Genomic DNA, 17919 nt, shown 5'->3' on the forward strand with positions numbered 1-17919 from the left:
TTGGGAGAATCGCAGGGGAGCTCTACCTCTACCCAGGCAAGCTCGCCTCTCCCTCTTCTCCCGAGGGAGAAGCTCCAGCACCACAGAACAGCTGATTTTCGCTGCCTCCGGGCGTTTTGACGCTTCCCAGGATCGGGCGGCTTCAGAACGCCGCCATTCGGCGCGGCAGCGCTACCGGAAGTCCTCTATGGCTTGTTATTTCTTTGTCATCTTCTCTCTTTAGTGGACCTAGTTTCTTTGACTTTTTTATTATTAATATGTTGAAAGAAACTTTTTTATTATCTTTGAGTTTTCTTTCAAGTCTTTGTTCATTCTAAGCTTTTGCTTTCCTGACTTCATCTTTGCATGTTATGGCTGTCTGCTGATAATCAGCCATAGATATGTGTCCCTCTTTTCATTTTTTGCACTTGTCCTTTTTGTCTTTCAGTTTGTCAGAGAGATCTTTGTGCAGCCATGCTGGTTGTTTCTTGATTTTTTTCTTTTTCTTTTTCAGTGGTATTCTGCTGGTCTGGGATTTTATGATTGCATTTTTCAGAGTTTCGCACACTTCTTGGGTTGTTTCCAACTTTAGGATTTTCATCCATGGAATCTTTCCTTCTCTGGGTTTGTTAAAATCTGTTCTTTTAAAGTTTAAGACACTGGTTGGATCATTTTCTATTGCTTATTTGCATTATATTAAATTCCAGTATGACATGGTCATTTTCACTCAAGGTTGGTTAGGAATCTGTTTGAGAGTTTGTCTTCCAGTTGATATCTGGATAGTTGAAGTCTCCGATTACTATTATGGCATGCTTCCTACGTGCATTTGTTAACTGTTTGGCAAACAGTTCATCTATTTCTTCTGATTGGTTGGGTGGCCTGTAATATATACCTGTGGCAATGTCAGTTTTTTCCCCTTTTAGAATAGAATAGAGCTGGAAGGGACCTTGGAGGTCTTCTAGTCCAGCCCCCTGCTCTAATGATTGGTAACCCTTCCCCCTCAATTTGCATTTAAAGCCCTTCTAATGAGTTGGGCCAGTCTTATTCCGAGTACATTTTTCCCTGATTTCATGATGTTCAGCCCATCCCTTGCCAAGACTCCATCACGTAGGAAATGCAGTCCCCATGGTCCAGGAAACCAAAGTTTTCTTGGAAACATCAACCCTTTGTTGTTGTTGTTAGTTGCAAAGTCGTGTCCGACCAATCGCGACCCTATGGACATGTTCCTCCAGGCCTTCCTGTCCTCTACCATCTTCTGGAGTCCATTTAAGCTCACGCCAACTGCTTCAGTGACTCCATCCAGCCACCTCATTCTCTGTCGTCCCCTTCTTCTATTGCCCTCAATCTTTCCCAGCATTAGGCTCTTCTCCATTGAGTCCTTCCTTCTCATTAGGTGGCCAAAGTATTTGAGTTTTAGCTTCAGGATCTGGCCTTCTAAAGAGCAGTCAGGGTTGATCTCCTCTAGGACTGACCGGTTTGATCGCCTTGCAGTCCAAGGAACTTGCAGGAGTCTTTTCCAGCACCATAGTTCAAAGGCCTCAATTCTTTGGCGCTCAGCCTTTCTTATGGTCCAGCTTTCACTGCCATACATTGCAACTGGGAAGACCATAGCCTTGACTATACGCACTTTTGTTGACAGGGTGATGTCTCTGCTTTTTAGTGTGCTGTCTAGATTTGCCATGGCTTTCCTCCCCAGGAGCAAGCGTCTTTTAATTTCTTGGCTACAGTCCCCATCTGCAGTGATCTTGGAGCCCAGGAAAATAAAATCTGTCACTACCTCCATTTCTTCCCCATCTATTTGCCAGGAATTGAGAGGGCCAGATGCCATGATCTTGGTTTTCTTAATGTTTAGTTTCAACCCAAGTTTTGCACTCTTTAGCCAGTGGTTTATTTCTAGAATTCCTTTTTCCCCTCAATGGGTGTTGGCCTTTCAATGGGACTACTGATGAGAACACTACTGATGCTCCTAGCTCCTTAACTTTATTGCCTAGTTGCTTATAGTCTCTCAGTATTGTGCTCAGGTTCTTTGTTGTGTCATTCATCCCAATGTGAACGAGTAGGAGAGGGTCGCAATCTGTGGGCCTAGTTATTTTGGTTAGGTTCTTTGATTTTTTCTCCAAGTACACAACATACTTCCCTGGATTATATGTCCGGTTTGCAGATAGCTGATTCTGTTCCTTTGAGAATAGAATCTCCTATCACCAGCACTTCTTTTTTTTTTGGGGGGGGTGCAGTCTGAGGTGCTTTTCTGTTTGTCTCAGTTGTGTTTGTTGATGTGACTTTTTAAGGGATATTTAATGTTTCTTTGCTAGGTTTCTGCCTGTTTTCTTTGAGAGGGAGGTTGTGGGTCTGTGTATTTCCATCTAGGGAGAGAAATCAATTGCTCAGTTTTAATGGGGCTGCTTCTGGTTGGGTTAGATTGGGCAGTAGGGATTTGTTAGATGTATGCTGCTGCTTCCTTTGATTATTGTGTTTCCTTCTATGTGTAACATATCTCTATTTGTCTTCCTCCAAGGTTTATCAGTAGGGTCAAATCTGCTGGGAGTTATTTGTCCATTGTTTGGTTTGGTTTGGATATAGCTTTCTTTTGTAGGTTGGAGTTTGGCTAGAGTTGCTTCTAGATCCCTTACTTTTTCTTCTGTCATGTTTCCCTAAAAGTAAGATTTTGGGAGGTGGGCCTAATATAAGCCCTTCCCCAAAAATAACCCCTAGTTTTGCAGTGAGGTGCACACCTAAAAACCCAGCTAGGACCGGGATGGAGCTTACAATTGCAGCCAGGCCTTCCATGGAACAACACTTGCCTCACCGGCCCACTTCTTCTGCAACTGAAGGAGCAGCTTCATTGTGCAGTTGAGAATGTAGCTAGGGCCTGCATTTTGCAATCAGAGGGCTTTCTGGAAGGCCTGTGCAGCTGATAACTGAGCTATGGATTCAATCCGTAGCTCAGTTCTTGGCTGCACAGGCCTTCTGGAAAGGCCTTTGATGGTGAAATGCAGGCCTTAGCCCCATTCTCAGCTGCAGAATTAAACTTCGGCTGCAGAAGAAGTGGGCTGGCTGGCTGGGGCTTCCAGTGCCAACACCACAAGGTGAGTGGAAAAGCCCCCCCTGAAAATAAGACCTTGTGCCTCTTTTGGAGGGGAAAAAATGAGACTGGGTTTTATTTTCAGGGAAACATGATAGTAGTTCACATAGATTACATTTAATACATGTATAATTTGGGTGCTCTTTGGGCATAAGCACAAATGTAGAACATATATTGCATACGTGGGATTTGTTGCCTAGTTGAAATAAGCAGTCACCAGCCAAAACTTCCAAGAAAAAGAAATGGTAATTTATTTGCAAAGGGGATGCTTGTAGTGCATGCAAGCACACAGTGGACACATCCTAAATGTTCAATATTCATTCTTCAATATTCATGTTATTGCTGTTATAAATTTACCTCCCACTTCTCCTCATTGGCTCAGCAATCATGCTGTAATCATGCTGTTACAACCTATCCAACCTATCCAAAGCTGCTAATGAATACATTATCTCCACCCCTGGTTACATCTCCCATCACTCTAATTCTATTGCCACCTGCCCTTATTTATGAATTACCTTTTATGGTTGTTAGTTCCTAGGAGTTGTCTCTAAAGTTACTATCATATCAGTACATTCTGGTTAAGACCAGTTTTCAGCGTAGAAGAGACCTTCCTAGATACAATTTTCACAATGTATTTCTTCACAGGCTAGCATGTCTTCTGCAGTTTCTGTAAAAACAATAGATCCTTTTCCCCACACATATCACAATACTTTTGGTCACCTGTTCCATGAGTTTGAATATCCCTCTTTTTGGTAGGTGGATGTGCTTTGCTGTTAGCCTTGTTTCTACCTTCTCAGGAATTTTTTCTATCCTTTTTTCTGCCTATTTGTGCTTCTTTTTCCACCCTGTTATTTATTTAACTTTCTTACTATTATATTAGTTTTATTTTCTTCCCTCTATTTTTTTTAAAAAATTGAGCTCCAATTTTTCCCTACCTTATTATTTAAGTTTTGCCTTGTTAAGATTTGTCTCTTTATTCATTGTATTTTTTCTCGATTTCTAATGTTCCACTCTTGTCCTTATTACTTACCTATTTATTTATCTTTTATTTTTCTGACCTGTATTTATTTTTAATTTTCTACTGGGGTCTTTCCTCCCTTCCTCAAATTTAATTGTTGCCTTCACTTCCATTATTCGGTGCTCTGGCCCCTAGTCATTTTCTCTGCCATTCCATTCTGTCTTTCGGTACTTGGGTCTTTTTGTCTCTGCTCTGTTCAGGCCTTTCCAGTTGGCTTAGCTCCACTGACTGGTCCACTTCACTCAGCCGGCCACTCAGCTTTATTTATTTATTTATTTATTTGTTTGTTTTTATAAACCGCCCTTCTCCCGAGGGACTCGGGGCGGTGTACAGAGTAGGACAGGCAACAAAGTGAAACAGTATTGAAAACAATAATCAAAGCAAAACAAACTGGGACCCCAATTAAAGCTGTCAGAGCTATCAGGCCAGGCCGGACTGTTGGAATAGGTAAGTCTTTAAGTCGCGTCGGAAGGTGCGGAGGTCGGGGGCCATCCGGATTTCAGTTGGTAAGCAGTTCCAGAGGGCTGGCGCACCCACTGAGAATGCCCTCCCCCTGGGCGCCACCAGTCGACATTCCTTGAGCGGTGGTACCCTGAGGAGGCCCTCTCTGTGGGAGCGCACAGGGCGGTGGGGTGTTGACATTGGCAGAAGGTGCTCCCGTAGGTAGTCCGGACCCATGCCATGTAGGGCTTTGTATGTCATTGTTAGCACCTTGAACTTCACACGGAAGGCAACTGGAAGCCAGTGCAGCGCACGGAGGAGAGGTGTGATATGGGAGTATCGGGAGGCTCCCCAGAGTGTCCGTGCCACTGCACTTTGCCACTGTTGAAGCTTCCGAGTGGATCTCAAGGGCAGCCCCATGTAGAGAGCGTTACAGTAGTCTAGGCGAGAGGTCACAAGGGCATGGGTGACTGTACGTAAGGCATCCAGGTCCAGATAAGGCCGTAGTTAGCGAACTAGTCGAACCCGGGAGAAGGCCCCCTTGGTCACAGCTCCTATGTGATCTTCCAGGGAGAGCTGCAAGTCTAGGAGGACACCCAGGTTGCGGGCCCTATCAACAGGTGGTAGTAACTTGTCCCCGATGTTAAGGGATGGGATGTTCTGAGTATCCTGGCTTGCCGGTACGTACAGCCATTCAGTCATTCATTCATTGCTCTCTAAATTGATGCACCTCTGCTGCTACTATGCTACCCGTCTCTGCTGCTTCTTCAATCATCCCTCCACTGATTCTGCTGCTGTGTTTCTCCCCTCCACAGATTCTGCTACCACCAATTTCTCACAGCCATTGGTTCTTTTTGTTAGATGATTTGCTCCAGGCCCTTTGACTCTATGAATGGAAGGCTTATGACTGTTATTTAAAAGAAAGGTGGCTATATTGGTCATTGATTTTTTTTTTGAAATGTCAGAAATTATTTGTACATTTTGAGTTGTTTGTTTATTATTTTCACTTTAATAGATGCAAGCAAATGAGTGAGATGGGCAAATTTTCATTTTTCATTTAGTTGCATAATAATTCTGCACACTAATAGTTGCCCAATAATTGTGCATGCATAGATATTCTCCTAAGAAAACCAAAACTTGACTTATAATTTCTTAAATATTCAGGTTTGAGGTTTATTAGCATTTTGGATTGACTGAGAGCACTGTAGTTGTTTAATAAGAAAATTATTCCTCCAAAATACAACTTGCCTAATAATTATACCTATAGCGTGCATGGAACTTTCATGTATTTTGAGGTCATTCTAATCATATATTGTAATTTGATTGTATCATTCTATGTATTTTTCCAGAAAGTATGCTCAGACTCATCTATAATTTGATAGTTCTAGGCCTAATAACTCCATTCTGCTTAGTGAAAAAACTCTTCTGTGTTATATCAAGGTAAAGTGGATCAAGAATCTTTTTTGAATAATGAATTATGACTATCCAATAGTTTTAAATTTTTAAATTTGTATTTGTTAGCAGTCATGCTATTTTTCAAGTCCTGTTTTCACCCTCTACTACTGGAAATCCAAAAATCATATCAGTAATAATTCCAGAACTAATTTGCATTTTTATTTTAATATTAATAAAAACACTGGAATAAAACTGAATGTAATTTAAGGATAATATTTATTTGTATTCCATTGCCATTTGGTTCTTGGAAGGAAAGAATTGCTTAAACTTTCTTTGAAACATATAGTACCATTTTCTAAGCAAATAAGGCTAAACATTTACCATTATAACTATAAATGAATAGTCACCATTTGTTTCTCAGTTAAAGATGAATGGATGGCTATCACCTATTAGTAAGGAAAGGCCTTTTGCATGGACAGGAATTGGGATTTGATTTTTGTGGTAGAGGAGAGTTTCCATTGGTGTCCACCATTATCCTTGTGTTAACAGATGCTTTCAAGCAAGCCAAATCTTATTTATTTATTTATTCGATTTATATACCGCCCTTCTCCTATAGGACTCAGGGCGGTTCACAAGGTTTTTAAAAACGATACAACATGCTGGATGGCTACACTTCTCGTCTAACTGGCTGCACTGAACAATTTGTGAGTCATGGATATTCAAAGAAAATGACTGCTGTGGCAGGAAGTACATGTTATTATCACATCCTGTGCTAAGCACATTGTACTTCACAGTTTTCAGTGTGCAGTTACACTCTGCATCCTTCCATTTAAAGTTAATGTTCTTCAGATCTTCCTGAAATATATATGTACAAGAAAGTAAGAATAGCTGTAAACGTCTGTGAGGAATCCAAGGGAAAAAGATTATGGAGACTGAGCTTTGCTTTTAGCATAACAATTTACTTTTTTATGCTGTTTTGAAATTATATTTTGGAATGTAAAAAGTGAAGTAAGAAGATGATACCTACAACCAAAAAAGGTACCACATTGGAGATCCTAATTTTAGTAATATTTTGTTAGTCAATTGGGCCATAGTTGTCCAGTACAAAGAAAACCCAATGAAGTCTGATTACCCAATATCTATTGCTTTGCACAAGAAATTTGCTCTTGGACAAACCTTTGGATTGAGGAATTTCAGGAGCAGAAATTCAGGAAGTTGCCACAATTGGGAAATAGTGCTCTAAAGAATTCAGGATTCCCTTTTTCTTAATTAGCACTTAACACAAAGATGGTGGCACACATCTTCATGAACACATATAATCAGATTTTTAAAATAAAGCAGATGCAGGTCAGAAAAAATCTAAAATAAAATAAAATAAAAATACCCAGATATTGTACCCAGATATAGTAATCCTTATTATAAACATATAAAGTTTATTTCTGATTTAAACATTCAGCTAAAGTAAAATTCAATTTTGTAACAAAAACTAGAACTTGTCAACTTGGACAGCTGCAAGTTAGTAGTGATTTTTTCCAAATGCACTATAATTATCAGAGTCTCTTTACCAAGATTTATTCAGAGGATGGAGATGAGTTCTCATTTAAAATGAATATAAGGCCACAAACAATAGAATGGGAATTTTTTATTTTTTTCTAGCAGTTTTCCTGTGATGCAGAAAGGCAGAGCAGCAGATCTACACATACATATCAGTGATCCTTGCAGCCGCCTGTTTATGTACAGGTAGTCCTCCACTTAAAACAATTTGTTTAGTGACCATTCAAAGTTACAGTGACACTGAAAAAAGTTGATGACCAATTTTCGTATGACCATTGCAGCATCCCCTTGGTTGCATGATCAAAATTTGGATGCTTGACAACTGGCTCATATTTATATCGGCTGCAGAATCCTATGGTCATGTGATCACCTTTTGCAAGCTTCTGACAAGCAAAATCAATAGGAGAACAAGATTCACTGAACAACTGTTATTACTAACTTGACAACTGTAGTGATTCATTTAACAACTGTGGCAAGAAAGATTGTAAGATGGGGCAAAATTCACTTAAATGTCTCACTTAGCAATGGAAATTTGGGGGTCAATTGTGATTGTGGGTTAAAGACTACTTGTAATAGTCTCTTGAATCTTTTTATTCGGGAAAAGAACAAGTTAAGTAAACAGAAGATTACTTAATGGGATTTTAAGGACTTGGGACCAAAACATTGTGAGATTAATTCTTGATTTTTGTTGTTTTCTGTTGTTTTTAGTGGGAGCTGTACTCAGAAAATTGTTGCTTTGGTGACCCTATTCCTGTTGCCTTTTGGTAAACATATAATTATGTTGTCTTATATTCAGATTTATATTGTATTATATTTAATATATAATATATATCATATAATATATAATAATATATCATATGTTATTTCATATTTATTATATTATAAGATATATCATCATCACAATATAAATGACACAAAGATAATGGCGAAATGGGGGAGGGAAAAGAGGTGAAAAGAGAAATGTTGGGTAAGAGAAAAGAGAAGCAAGAAAAGCCTTAACTTCCAACATTTTTCAATGCAGTAGAATAAAAATAATGAACTACAGACTCAACTTTTTACTTTTACGTACTTAATATATATTATTCATTTCTACAACAACAAATTTATCTGATCAATAAATCCCAAAATCAGAATTTTATTTTTTTCTGTATCAAGCACAAAGTCTAGAAGCAGTTTTCAAATAGAAACAAAACTGGATATATTCTTTTTAATTACAGCAGTTAGCCATCTCTGCTAACTCCATCAATTTTTGCATCTGTTCTTCCATTTTTGGAATTGTTGTATCTTTCTATTATTTCTGCATAAAGAATTCTCCCTGCAGTCAGCATATAGCAAAGTTCCACATTTGTTGCAAGTTCCTTATGTAATAGTCCTAAAAGAAAAATTTCTGGTTTTGATTTTACATTCATGTTAGGAATCTTTTGCATTAAAATGTGAATGTAGCCTCAATATTTATTTGCTTTGTCACAAGTCCACTAAAGATGATAAAAAGTTCCTTCTTTTCCATTACCTTTCCCACATATATATGAAATTTATGTATGTTTGACCATTCACCCAGTGTTAGATACCAATGATAAATCATTTTATAAACATGTTCTTTTAAATTATAATTCAATGTAAATTTTAAAACTTTTATTCAGACGTTTTCCCATACCTCAAGCATTATATTTTACCTAAAGTACTTTGCCCATTTTGAATCATGCACACTTTCACATATTTTACTCCTAATTAAATTTCGATAACTTTTTTCAAACCTTTGCAATAATATGTTTGTTATTGAGACAGTACAATTTCAATTTCAGTTTTTATTGGTTCAAACCCATAACTTTTTTTAAATAGAAAGTAAATTTTCCCTCATGTAAGCCTGGACAAACATGTCCTTCTGCTTCCAACTCTTCTTTGAACTTGAGGCCAAGTACAACATGATTAAAAGATATTATTTGACTGCAACCCCACTGGTCTGGTGGAATCAGCATTTCTTTTCTGAAAGAGATTGCTGGAGCAACATCCAAAGAGGTACCTTTGGGGAGAGCATTATTTTATTTTTATTTATATCTTTTAAGATGGAATGCCTTAACAAAATGATTCTTAAAATCAGCATTTTGGGGGGAAATGCCCATTTGAATGAATGGGTTTGCTTAACAACTTTGGCATTCACGACTTAATAACCATTGCAAAAAAGACTGGAAAATTATATCCATTTGCATGGGTGCCTTGACAACTGGTTACAATTATTATTCTGGGATCAATTATGCCTGCAAGTGGAGGACTACCTGTGTATCCCTTTCCATCATACCTTTGAGCACCAGAACTTAGATAGCTGCTAAGCTGTCATTGTAAGTTTAGTGGTGCATGAATTCAGTTCCTGACAGAGCAGGTGTGTCAAACTCTTATTCATTGAGGGCCATATCAGGATTGTGGTTGACCTTGGGGGGCCAGGATGGGCATAGCAGGGTTGGCCATGGCCAGTTCAACTTCACTCATGTCAGGGCCCATGTGGTGGCCTAGGGAAGGCTGGGGGGGATCCATTGTCTGTAGTCAAGGAAGGCAAGATCAGCGTGAGCACTATACCCTTGTCTACCAGTTGTCCCTCTCAGGACATGCAGAGGACCCCCAGTGACGCAGGCTGCCCAGAGCTCTGGGCAATGGAGGGCAAGCATCCAGTGCAGCCTTTCCCAAGGAGGCACTCAGCTGCTCTTACCTCCTCCTCAAGGCTGCTGCTGATTGGCTTGTTCTCCTTGGCCAAGTTGCTCATGGTGTGTGCAGGAGGGCAAAATGTGTGGGTCAGAGGGAGGCCCACTCTCTCTCCCTGCGAGAAGACCCAGCTTTGTAACCAAAGCATCCTCAGCAATAGGAAGGGAGACCACCAGGAGAGATGAGGAGGATGGGACAAGGGGATGGCAAAAGGGCAGCAAGGCTGCTTGTGGCCAAGTGCTAAGGCAGGACTTAGCTCAGACCCTTCCTCCCTCTCATTATAATCTTCCTTCCTTCCTTCCTTCCTTCCTTCCTTCCTTCCTTCCTTCCTTCCTTCCTTCCTTCCTTCCTTCCTTCCTTCCTTCCTTCCTTCCTTCCTTCCTTCCTGTCCCAGTCCCTTACTTAAACTTGAGATACCATATCAATCTAATCAGATAACCCAAGCAGAGACTTCTTGATCAAGCAGCATTTTATTTGATCAAATTAAGCAGCTGGGTGGCCAACAATCTAGAATGCTGGCGGAGTTACGTCCAGAAGTGCCACACTTTAGAAAGTTGGTAGCATTGCTTTATAAACTTTGTTAGCCATTGAAAATCAGACAACAGAGCCATTACATCATAAAGAAATCAATCATTCCTGCACACTCCCTTATTCCCTTTGTTCCAGAACCATTTCTTTCCTCTTTTTTTACTGATTTGCTAGTTTTACATTTCAGTATTTAAAAAGTGGCAGCTGGGTTAATTGATAATACAATAACATACAAATATCCTTAGTACAAGTCTCAAGCTGCTACATTAATTTTTTCTTCTGTTTTCCCCTTAGCATTTACTGTCTCCTGTTTAAACTAATACAATTCTTATTAAATCAATTAAATAAAAATGACATTCTTACATTTATCAATAATTTTTGTCTTATATATATCATTATGTTAACATTCAGTCTTTATAGACAATCAATTTCCAAGTTTTGAGTAACCCAAGTTCCCATTTTCACAATTCATCGCAAAGTCTAATATTCAGAATACACATCTTATCTATTTAAATATATTCTATTTCTCACTATTTTACATCAACTAATTGATAATATAATATAACATTCTTATTTCCTATTAATTTCCAAATGTTTTAAATTTAGTAATCAAATTTTCTCTTGTTTCAACATCAAATACTTCCTCTCTTTTCCTCTTAATGTCTATTATCGCATATTTAAGCTAGTGCAGTTTTTATTAAATTAGCTAAGTAAAAACATGTTTATTACATTTATCAATATATTTTTAGCTTATATATATATATATATCTCTTAAATAGCTTTACATTCAAACTTGATAAACAAAACAATATTCAAATTTAATTTTTAATATTTATACTTCCAAATTATAAAATAACCAAAATTTTCTTTATCTCAGTTCATAACACAATTTAATATTCAAAGTAATATCTTATCAAATCGAGTATATTCTATTTTAATCCTTACTAATAAATCAAAGTCCCAATTTTCTTCAGTCTTGTTGTAGCTTTCTTTGCCAATTAGCATTCCATATCTGTGTTTTTAAATCATTGTATAAATCTCCCTCTGTTATTGTATATATTGTATGAAATAAGAAAGGCCATCCAGTCACCATTTTTTTGAAGGGGCTAACAAATCGCCTATTTTTCTCTCTCGGCGCAGTTGTCCTGAAATGTTTATCTTCCCTTCAGTCTGTTCTTCTTGATTCTCAAGAAGAAGAAGAAGTTGGAAGGGATCTTAGAGGTCATCTAGTCCAACCCCCTGCTCAGGCAGGAAACCCTATACCATTTCAGGCAAATGGCTGTCCAGTCTCTTTTCCATTTTCAAAATTGTCAATCCCTTTTCTGGGTTTTCCGTTAACTGTGTTTGTTGATCAGTTGAATCTTCTATCATAGTATTTAATTGCTCCACTTCTTCTTTTATATTCTGTGTAGTTAATTCTTTGGTTGTGATCAAAGTTTGGGTTCGTATATCTAGGCTGACATCTTGTTCTTTTCTGTAGCCTCTTATTTCATCATTGGCTTTAAGAATAGTTTCATGAATTACTTTCAACATAAATAAAGCGTATTCCTGATCTTCATCCATGTTCTATTAGTGGTGTGAATTAAAAGCTTTACAATCAGAAAATAAAAATAATTTTATCACATAGAACATAGCTGGGCTTCTCACAGCTGATTGCAAAAGTTGCAAGTCTTAACTATAGGCTGGACTTCAAGCCAAGTCTCTTTTAGACAATAACAGGTTGTAGTATCAAGTTTAGCCACAATATATCACCCATATATTTAGGATTTTCTTTTTTTAAATCCAAGATTTTTATAGTCCTTTTTCCAATTTTACATCTTTTTTATAAGTAAAAACCCAAATCTTCAATAAAAATAGGAAATCTTTTAGTCCTCAAGTTTTAGAAAGATAAAAATCCAATTAAAATCAGGTTATTGTTTCAACGTTTTAAACTCCCCTGGATAGTCAGTCGCTGCTGTTTTTAGAGGGTGGGATAGAGTTTCCCTTCCCTTTCTATGGGGGGAAAATACCTTGGGCAGCTTATACAGGTGGAAAAAATAGTTAGGATTGAAGAGAGGTTCAGATCTCACCCAGTCTCATCTGCACTACTTTGCAGGTGCCTGGTAGTAAGTTTGACTTCAGCTGTCTGCAGCCTAGTGACAAGCCATATTTCTATGACTGGTCTTTCATCTGCTGGTTTAGACGACTGCACCAGATTGGATGGAAGGGCTATTGCCCTCCCATGATCAAGCAGGAATCCCCTCCTTGCTGGTCGCTCCTACAGGGTGACTTTCAACCCTTTCCAGGGTCCCCCAGCGATGCAAAATCGGACATGGAAGATGGAGCTTGCCTTCCAAGTGTCTACAGCGTTCGTGTTGACAAACCAGAAGTCACTTCCTTCCTTCCTCCCTTTTCTTCTTTTTCCTTCCCTCTTTGTTCTCCTTTCCTTCTTCCTTCCTTCCTTCTTTTTCTTTGTCTTTCCTCTTTCCCTTTCTCTTTCCCTATCTCTTCTTGAATGCTCAAATGCAAAGGGGAAACATTTCACAATGCCTCCTTGCCTTGTGATCAAATGCCATTTTTGCTGTGGTCACTTAAAAGACTGAGAACAAACCAGGCTCAGTTTATCCCATGCTTGCATTTAGTGAGGCATACGGCAAAACTGTCAAAATGGTGACTGTGATAGTTGATCAGAACTCCTTTGTTTTTTTGTGCAACAGCTTTAGCATTTAGGAACAGAGGTAGCTTAGTTGCTTTTCTATTAATAAAGGTAAAGGTAAAGGTTCCCCCGCACATGCGTGCTAGTCGTTTCCGACTCTAGGGGCCGGTGCTCATCTCCGTTTCATAGCCGAAGAGCCAGCGCTTGTCCGAGGACGTCTCCGTGGTCATGTGGCCGGCATGACTAGACGCCAAAGGCGCATGGAACGCTGTTACCTTCCCACCGTAGTGGTCCCTATTTTTCTACTTGCATTTTTACGTGCTTTCGAACTGCTAGGTGGGCAGAAGCTGGGACGAGTAACAGGCGCTCACTCTGTTACGCGGCACTCGGGATTCGACCCGCCAAACTGCCGACCTTCTGATCGACAAGCTCAGCGTCCTAACCCACTGAGCCACCGCGTCCCATTTTCTATTAATACATAATCCTTAAAAGACCTCTCCTGTAGGGACCCTGCCATGGTCTAATTCAGACTGGAAATATAGTAAAGGAAAATATTTTTCCCTACTCTGCTTTGTCCTGTTTTCCCCACTGGAAATGGCTGTTTGCAACACACAAGGAGGGGATGCTTTTCCAAGAGTTCACAATTCAAGAATACCAATGTTAACTTGGATTGCCAATAAAGTCCTGTCTGTAACAAAAGAGAACACAAAATTGCTTTCTCCTTTGAGCCCAAGTCTCAATGAATCCAGAATTGAAGCACTGTGTGAACTGGGGCACCTTCCTTCTTTCCTCCCTCCCTCCCTCCCTTCCCCTTCTCATCTCTTTCTTTTCTCCATGCTCAGGAAGGGATGATGGAAAGGGGAGAGATTGCCAGTGCTGCCAGTGTCCATGCTGCCACTGGCCATTGCTATCCCATGTGGGCAGGCAGGACCGGTTCTGGTGAAAGGGAAGCCTCGTGGCTGCAAGGCTAGGTCAGTGAGTGGAACATGGAGGTGGTGGTGGGGAGGTGACACTGATCTACAACCTGGTTGCGTCCATCAAAGCCAGAATGTGCTCAGCCTTAGGTCCACAGGGCAGTCCTGGAACCAGTGAGGAACTGCCCTGCTGTATCTGCCCCGTCCCCTGGGTGTACACACAGGAAACGACCAGCGCCAGCATCCAGGCTGAAGTCAGCCTATGGAGCAAGACAGCCAGCAGGGATGCCGGACTCCACCTGCTTGCCCAGGGAGTGGGGGGTGAGCACCTGTTACTGGTTCCAGGGCTGTCCCATGGATTTAAGGCTGAGCAAGTTCTACCTTTGATAGCTGGCACCAGACTGGGCCGAGGTGCCATGGGCCGGTCCTTCACTGTTTCCAAAGTAGGTCCATGGGCCAGACAGAACCATGTTTGACATGTCAGATATAGAGGGTTTGAATCCCATGGGGGAAAATATGATTTGTACATTTGCCAAATCCCAGTAAGAGTGAAAGTGTTCGTGTACTGTCTCCTGATGATCTGTAGAACTGAAATGATATTAACTGATCATTTCAGTTCTACAGTTCATGCAGTATAGGGACATTGTATTCTCTGAAGGCAAGACTTCAGGAAAGAAGCATATGTCCTTAGTAATTCTTTTACCACAGCCAGTTGAATCTGCACCAAGTCTTTGGCTTTTTGGTTGGGATCTTTATTATGAGTGGTCATTTCTGGAAAAAATGTTAAAAATATTGATCAAACAATATGACAAATTAGACAACTTATCTATTTTAGATTTCACCTGAAATAGATATACATGATGCCAAAGTTAACTTGTTGCAGAGGAAAATTGAAATCAAAACTTTTTAAAATAAAAGTTTATTTTTTTAATAGGTGCTGCTTACTTGGGACTGCTTGATGGAAACTGGCTGTCTGGAGATGAGTGGAAAGGCTGCTCTATTTGTGATCTCATCCAGGTGATTGTTCAGCAATTTTTGTTACCAGAAGATCCAAAATGTGTACAGTATTGTATACATTATAGCAGACATGTCAAACACAAGGCCCGGGGGCCGGATCCGGCCCGCAAAGTGGTTTCATCTGGCCCGCAAAGCCATCCTGGAAACAGTGAGGGAACGGCCCCCACTGCCTTGGCCCTGGCCCAGAGACCTTCCTTCTGCCAGACACCCTCAGATCTGTCCCACTCCTGCCCAGGCCCCCATAGGCACCCTTGATGCGAACGATGTAGAGCTGGCCATGCCCACCCAGTAGGCCATATGCACTCTAGCCATGCCTACCCAGTAGGCCATGCCCATCCTGGCCATACCCACCCAGCCCCTTGAGGTCAACCGCAATGCTAATGCGGCCCTCAATGAAATTGAGTTTGACACCCCTGCATTATAGTTATCTATAACAAGAATTAATTGCAATTTTTATAGTGTATTTTTCTTTTTCTTTTGAATAAGATTGACTCCTAATAGCTACCTGAAGAAGACTTTGTAGATTCTTAGGCAGTAGTTCCCCAAAATGGTTTGATTTTGCTGTGTTCCTGGAGCTGAAAGAGAATGATTGGTCCAGAGTCACCCATTTGGCTTCATACCTAGAATTCAGATTTTCCTGCTCTTAGTCTGGTACCTTCACTGTTAGATTGGCTCACATAGGGTGAACTTCAACAGCTGATTTTTTCAGCCCTCAGAGACCTACCAATTATGTTGTCAACTCTGGGTGCTACAAATGCTAAAATCGTATAGGGATATCAACCCTATTTAAAAGATTAAATTAACTGCTTATTTCTAGATCAACTAACATTTGGGATTTTGTTTTTAGAGCAACTTTGAAAACATTCAATGTGTTGGGTGGAGGTTATATCTGGTCTACTTTGGCATAAACCATAATTTTGGGTTGTAAGAATGTCTGAACCCTTGATTAAAATTTTGAGTATCAGAAAAAAAAATCTCTTAGCTGATCCTGGTAATTAGGAAGGTCAAGCCTCCTAAGTACTTGGAAGGATTGCTTCTAGGGAATCTCTGGCCTGTATGTTGAACTGTAAAGTCATAAAGTGTCCCACAAGAAGACAATAGCCAACCAGTTCCATGTGACCAAAGTTTAATGAGGAGCTGAACTCAGCTTGAAAACTTCAACTGTTGGTAAAGGACTGAAACTATTTGCCACCACTTTGAATGCAATTAGTACTTATGCTCTCCCACACAATTAAAATGTTTATATTCTATTAAAGTTGGTCCACCTCTGTATATAATAAATCTAAACAATTATGTAGTGGAGTTGCTCCCAAGGTATTTAAGTATGCCTGTTCATAGGATTTTGCTTTGATGTAACAAGAAGCATAAGACGCTCATCTCAAATTACATGTCTTACCTGCAGTTTAAAATGAACAAAATGCACATTTTAATTTGGAATTATTTTTTCCTTGATGTGTAGGGTGGAACCAAAGACCTGAAATCCTTGAAGTAAGAAAACATCTAAGTTATTTTATGCTTATAGTTTTTGCCCCCACCGAACCGGTAAAGAAATTATTTTTAAACAGTGATTTGGTAAATCCTACAACTCTCCCCCCTTGGCCACCAGTCTCAGAAAAGGAGATACAGTCCATCATTAAAAGCTTAAAGAGCAATAAAGCCCCAGGCGAGGATATTTTACCAGCAGAATTATTTAAGAAATTTCCCAACTGGTGGGGCCCTGTATTAGCAGGTCTTTTTACACACATAAATAACACCTGCCATATACCAGATGGGTGGAAGATGACAATAGTTGTCCCCATATATAAAAAAGGGAATAAAAAGGATCCTAGTAATTATAGGCCCATCAGCCTGATTGACATTGTAGCAAAAATATATGCTAGGTACCTTTTGAACAGAATTGAAATCTGGGTAGAGGAAAACAACATCCTCACAGAAGAACAAGCAGGTTTTAGACAGAACAGATCTACTATTGATAACTGCTTTGTTTTGAACCATCTAATTGCCAAATATGCCTATAAGAGGAGACCCCTGGTTGCTGCTTTTATAGACCTTACAGCAGCATTTGATATGGTAAATAGAGACGTACTATGGAGTAAATTGACATCTCTTAAAATAGAACCCAGACTCCTGGCTTTGATTAAAGCCCTTTACACAAGTACCTGTTTGAGGGTGCGGTATGGGGTTAATGGGGCCCTGACTAACAGGATTCACACAAATAAAGGGATAAGGCAAGGGTGTATTCTGGCCCCATTATTATTTAATTTATACATCAATGACTTACCAGGGTTAATGAAGGATACCATGGTACACGGTACATGATACGGTACATGGTACATGATCCTAAATACTTACTGTAACAGCTTGCTTTATGCTTATGATATGATTTTATTATCATACTCACAAGTAGGATTACGTAGGCTATTAAGAAGAATATTATTATTGCCAGGATAACTCCCTAATTATTAGCAAATCCAAATCGAAAATAATGGTGTTTGGAAGAAACCATCAGAGACATAAGTGGCAATTAGATGGTGAACCAATTGAGCAGGTTAATACCTTTGTATATTTGGGAGTAACTTTTTCCAAGACTGGATCTTGGGCCTGCCATCATCAACGAAGTACATTTAGAGCAAAAGCCCATTTGAATTTATTGCTCAAACTA

General features: G+C 39.6%; 1 protein-coding gene across 1 annotated transcript in view; it reads left to right on the top strand.

The window, feature by feature from the left end:
- The window catches only part of SUN3 (Sad1 and UNC84 domain containing 3), a gene marked incomplete at both ends in the record, with an annotated part of 61480 nt that overhangs the window by 21262 nt on the left and 22299 nt on the right, over positions 1-17919 (top strand). The window contains 4 exons of the mRNA XM_081344493.1: positions 5870-5960; positions 8178-8233; positions 15175-15257; positions 16717-16745. Of these exons, the coding sequence (XP_081200619.1) occupies positions 5870-5960; positions 8178-8233; positions 15175-15257; positions 16717-16745 (259 nt within the window). The remainder of the gene's footprint in view (positions 1-5869; positions 5961-8177; positions 8234-15174; positions 15258-16716; positions 16746-17919) is intronic.

Source organism: Vipera berus, assembly GCF_964194415.1.
Source record: "Vipera berus genome assembly, chromosome: Z".
NCBI lineage: Eukaryota > Metazoa > Chordata > Lepidosauria > Squamata > Viperidae > Vipera > Vipera berus.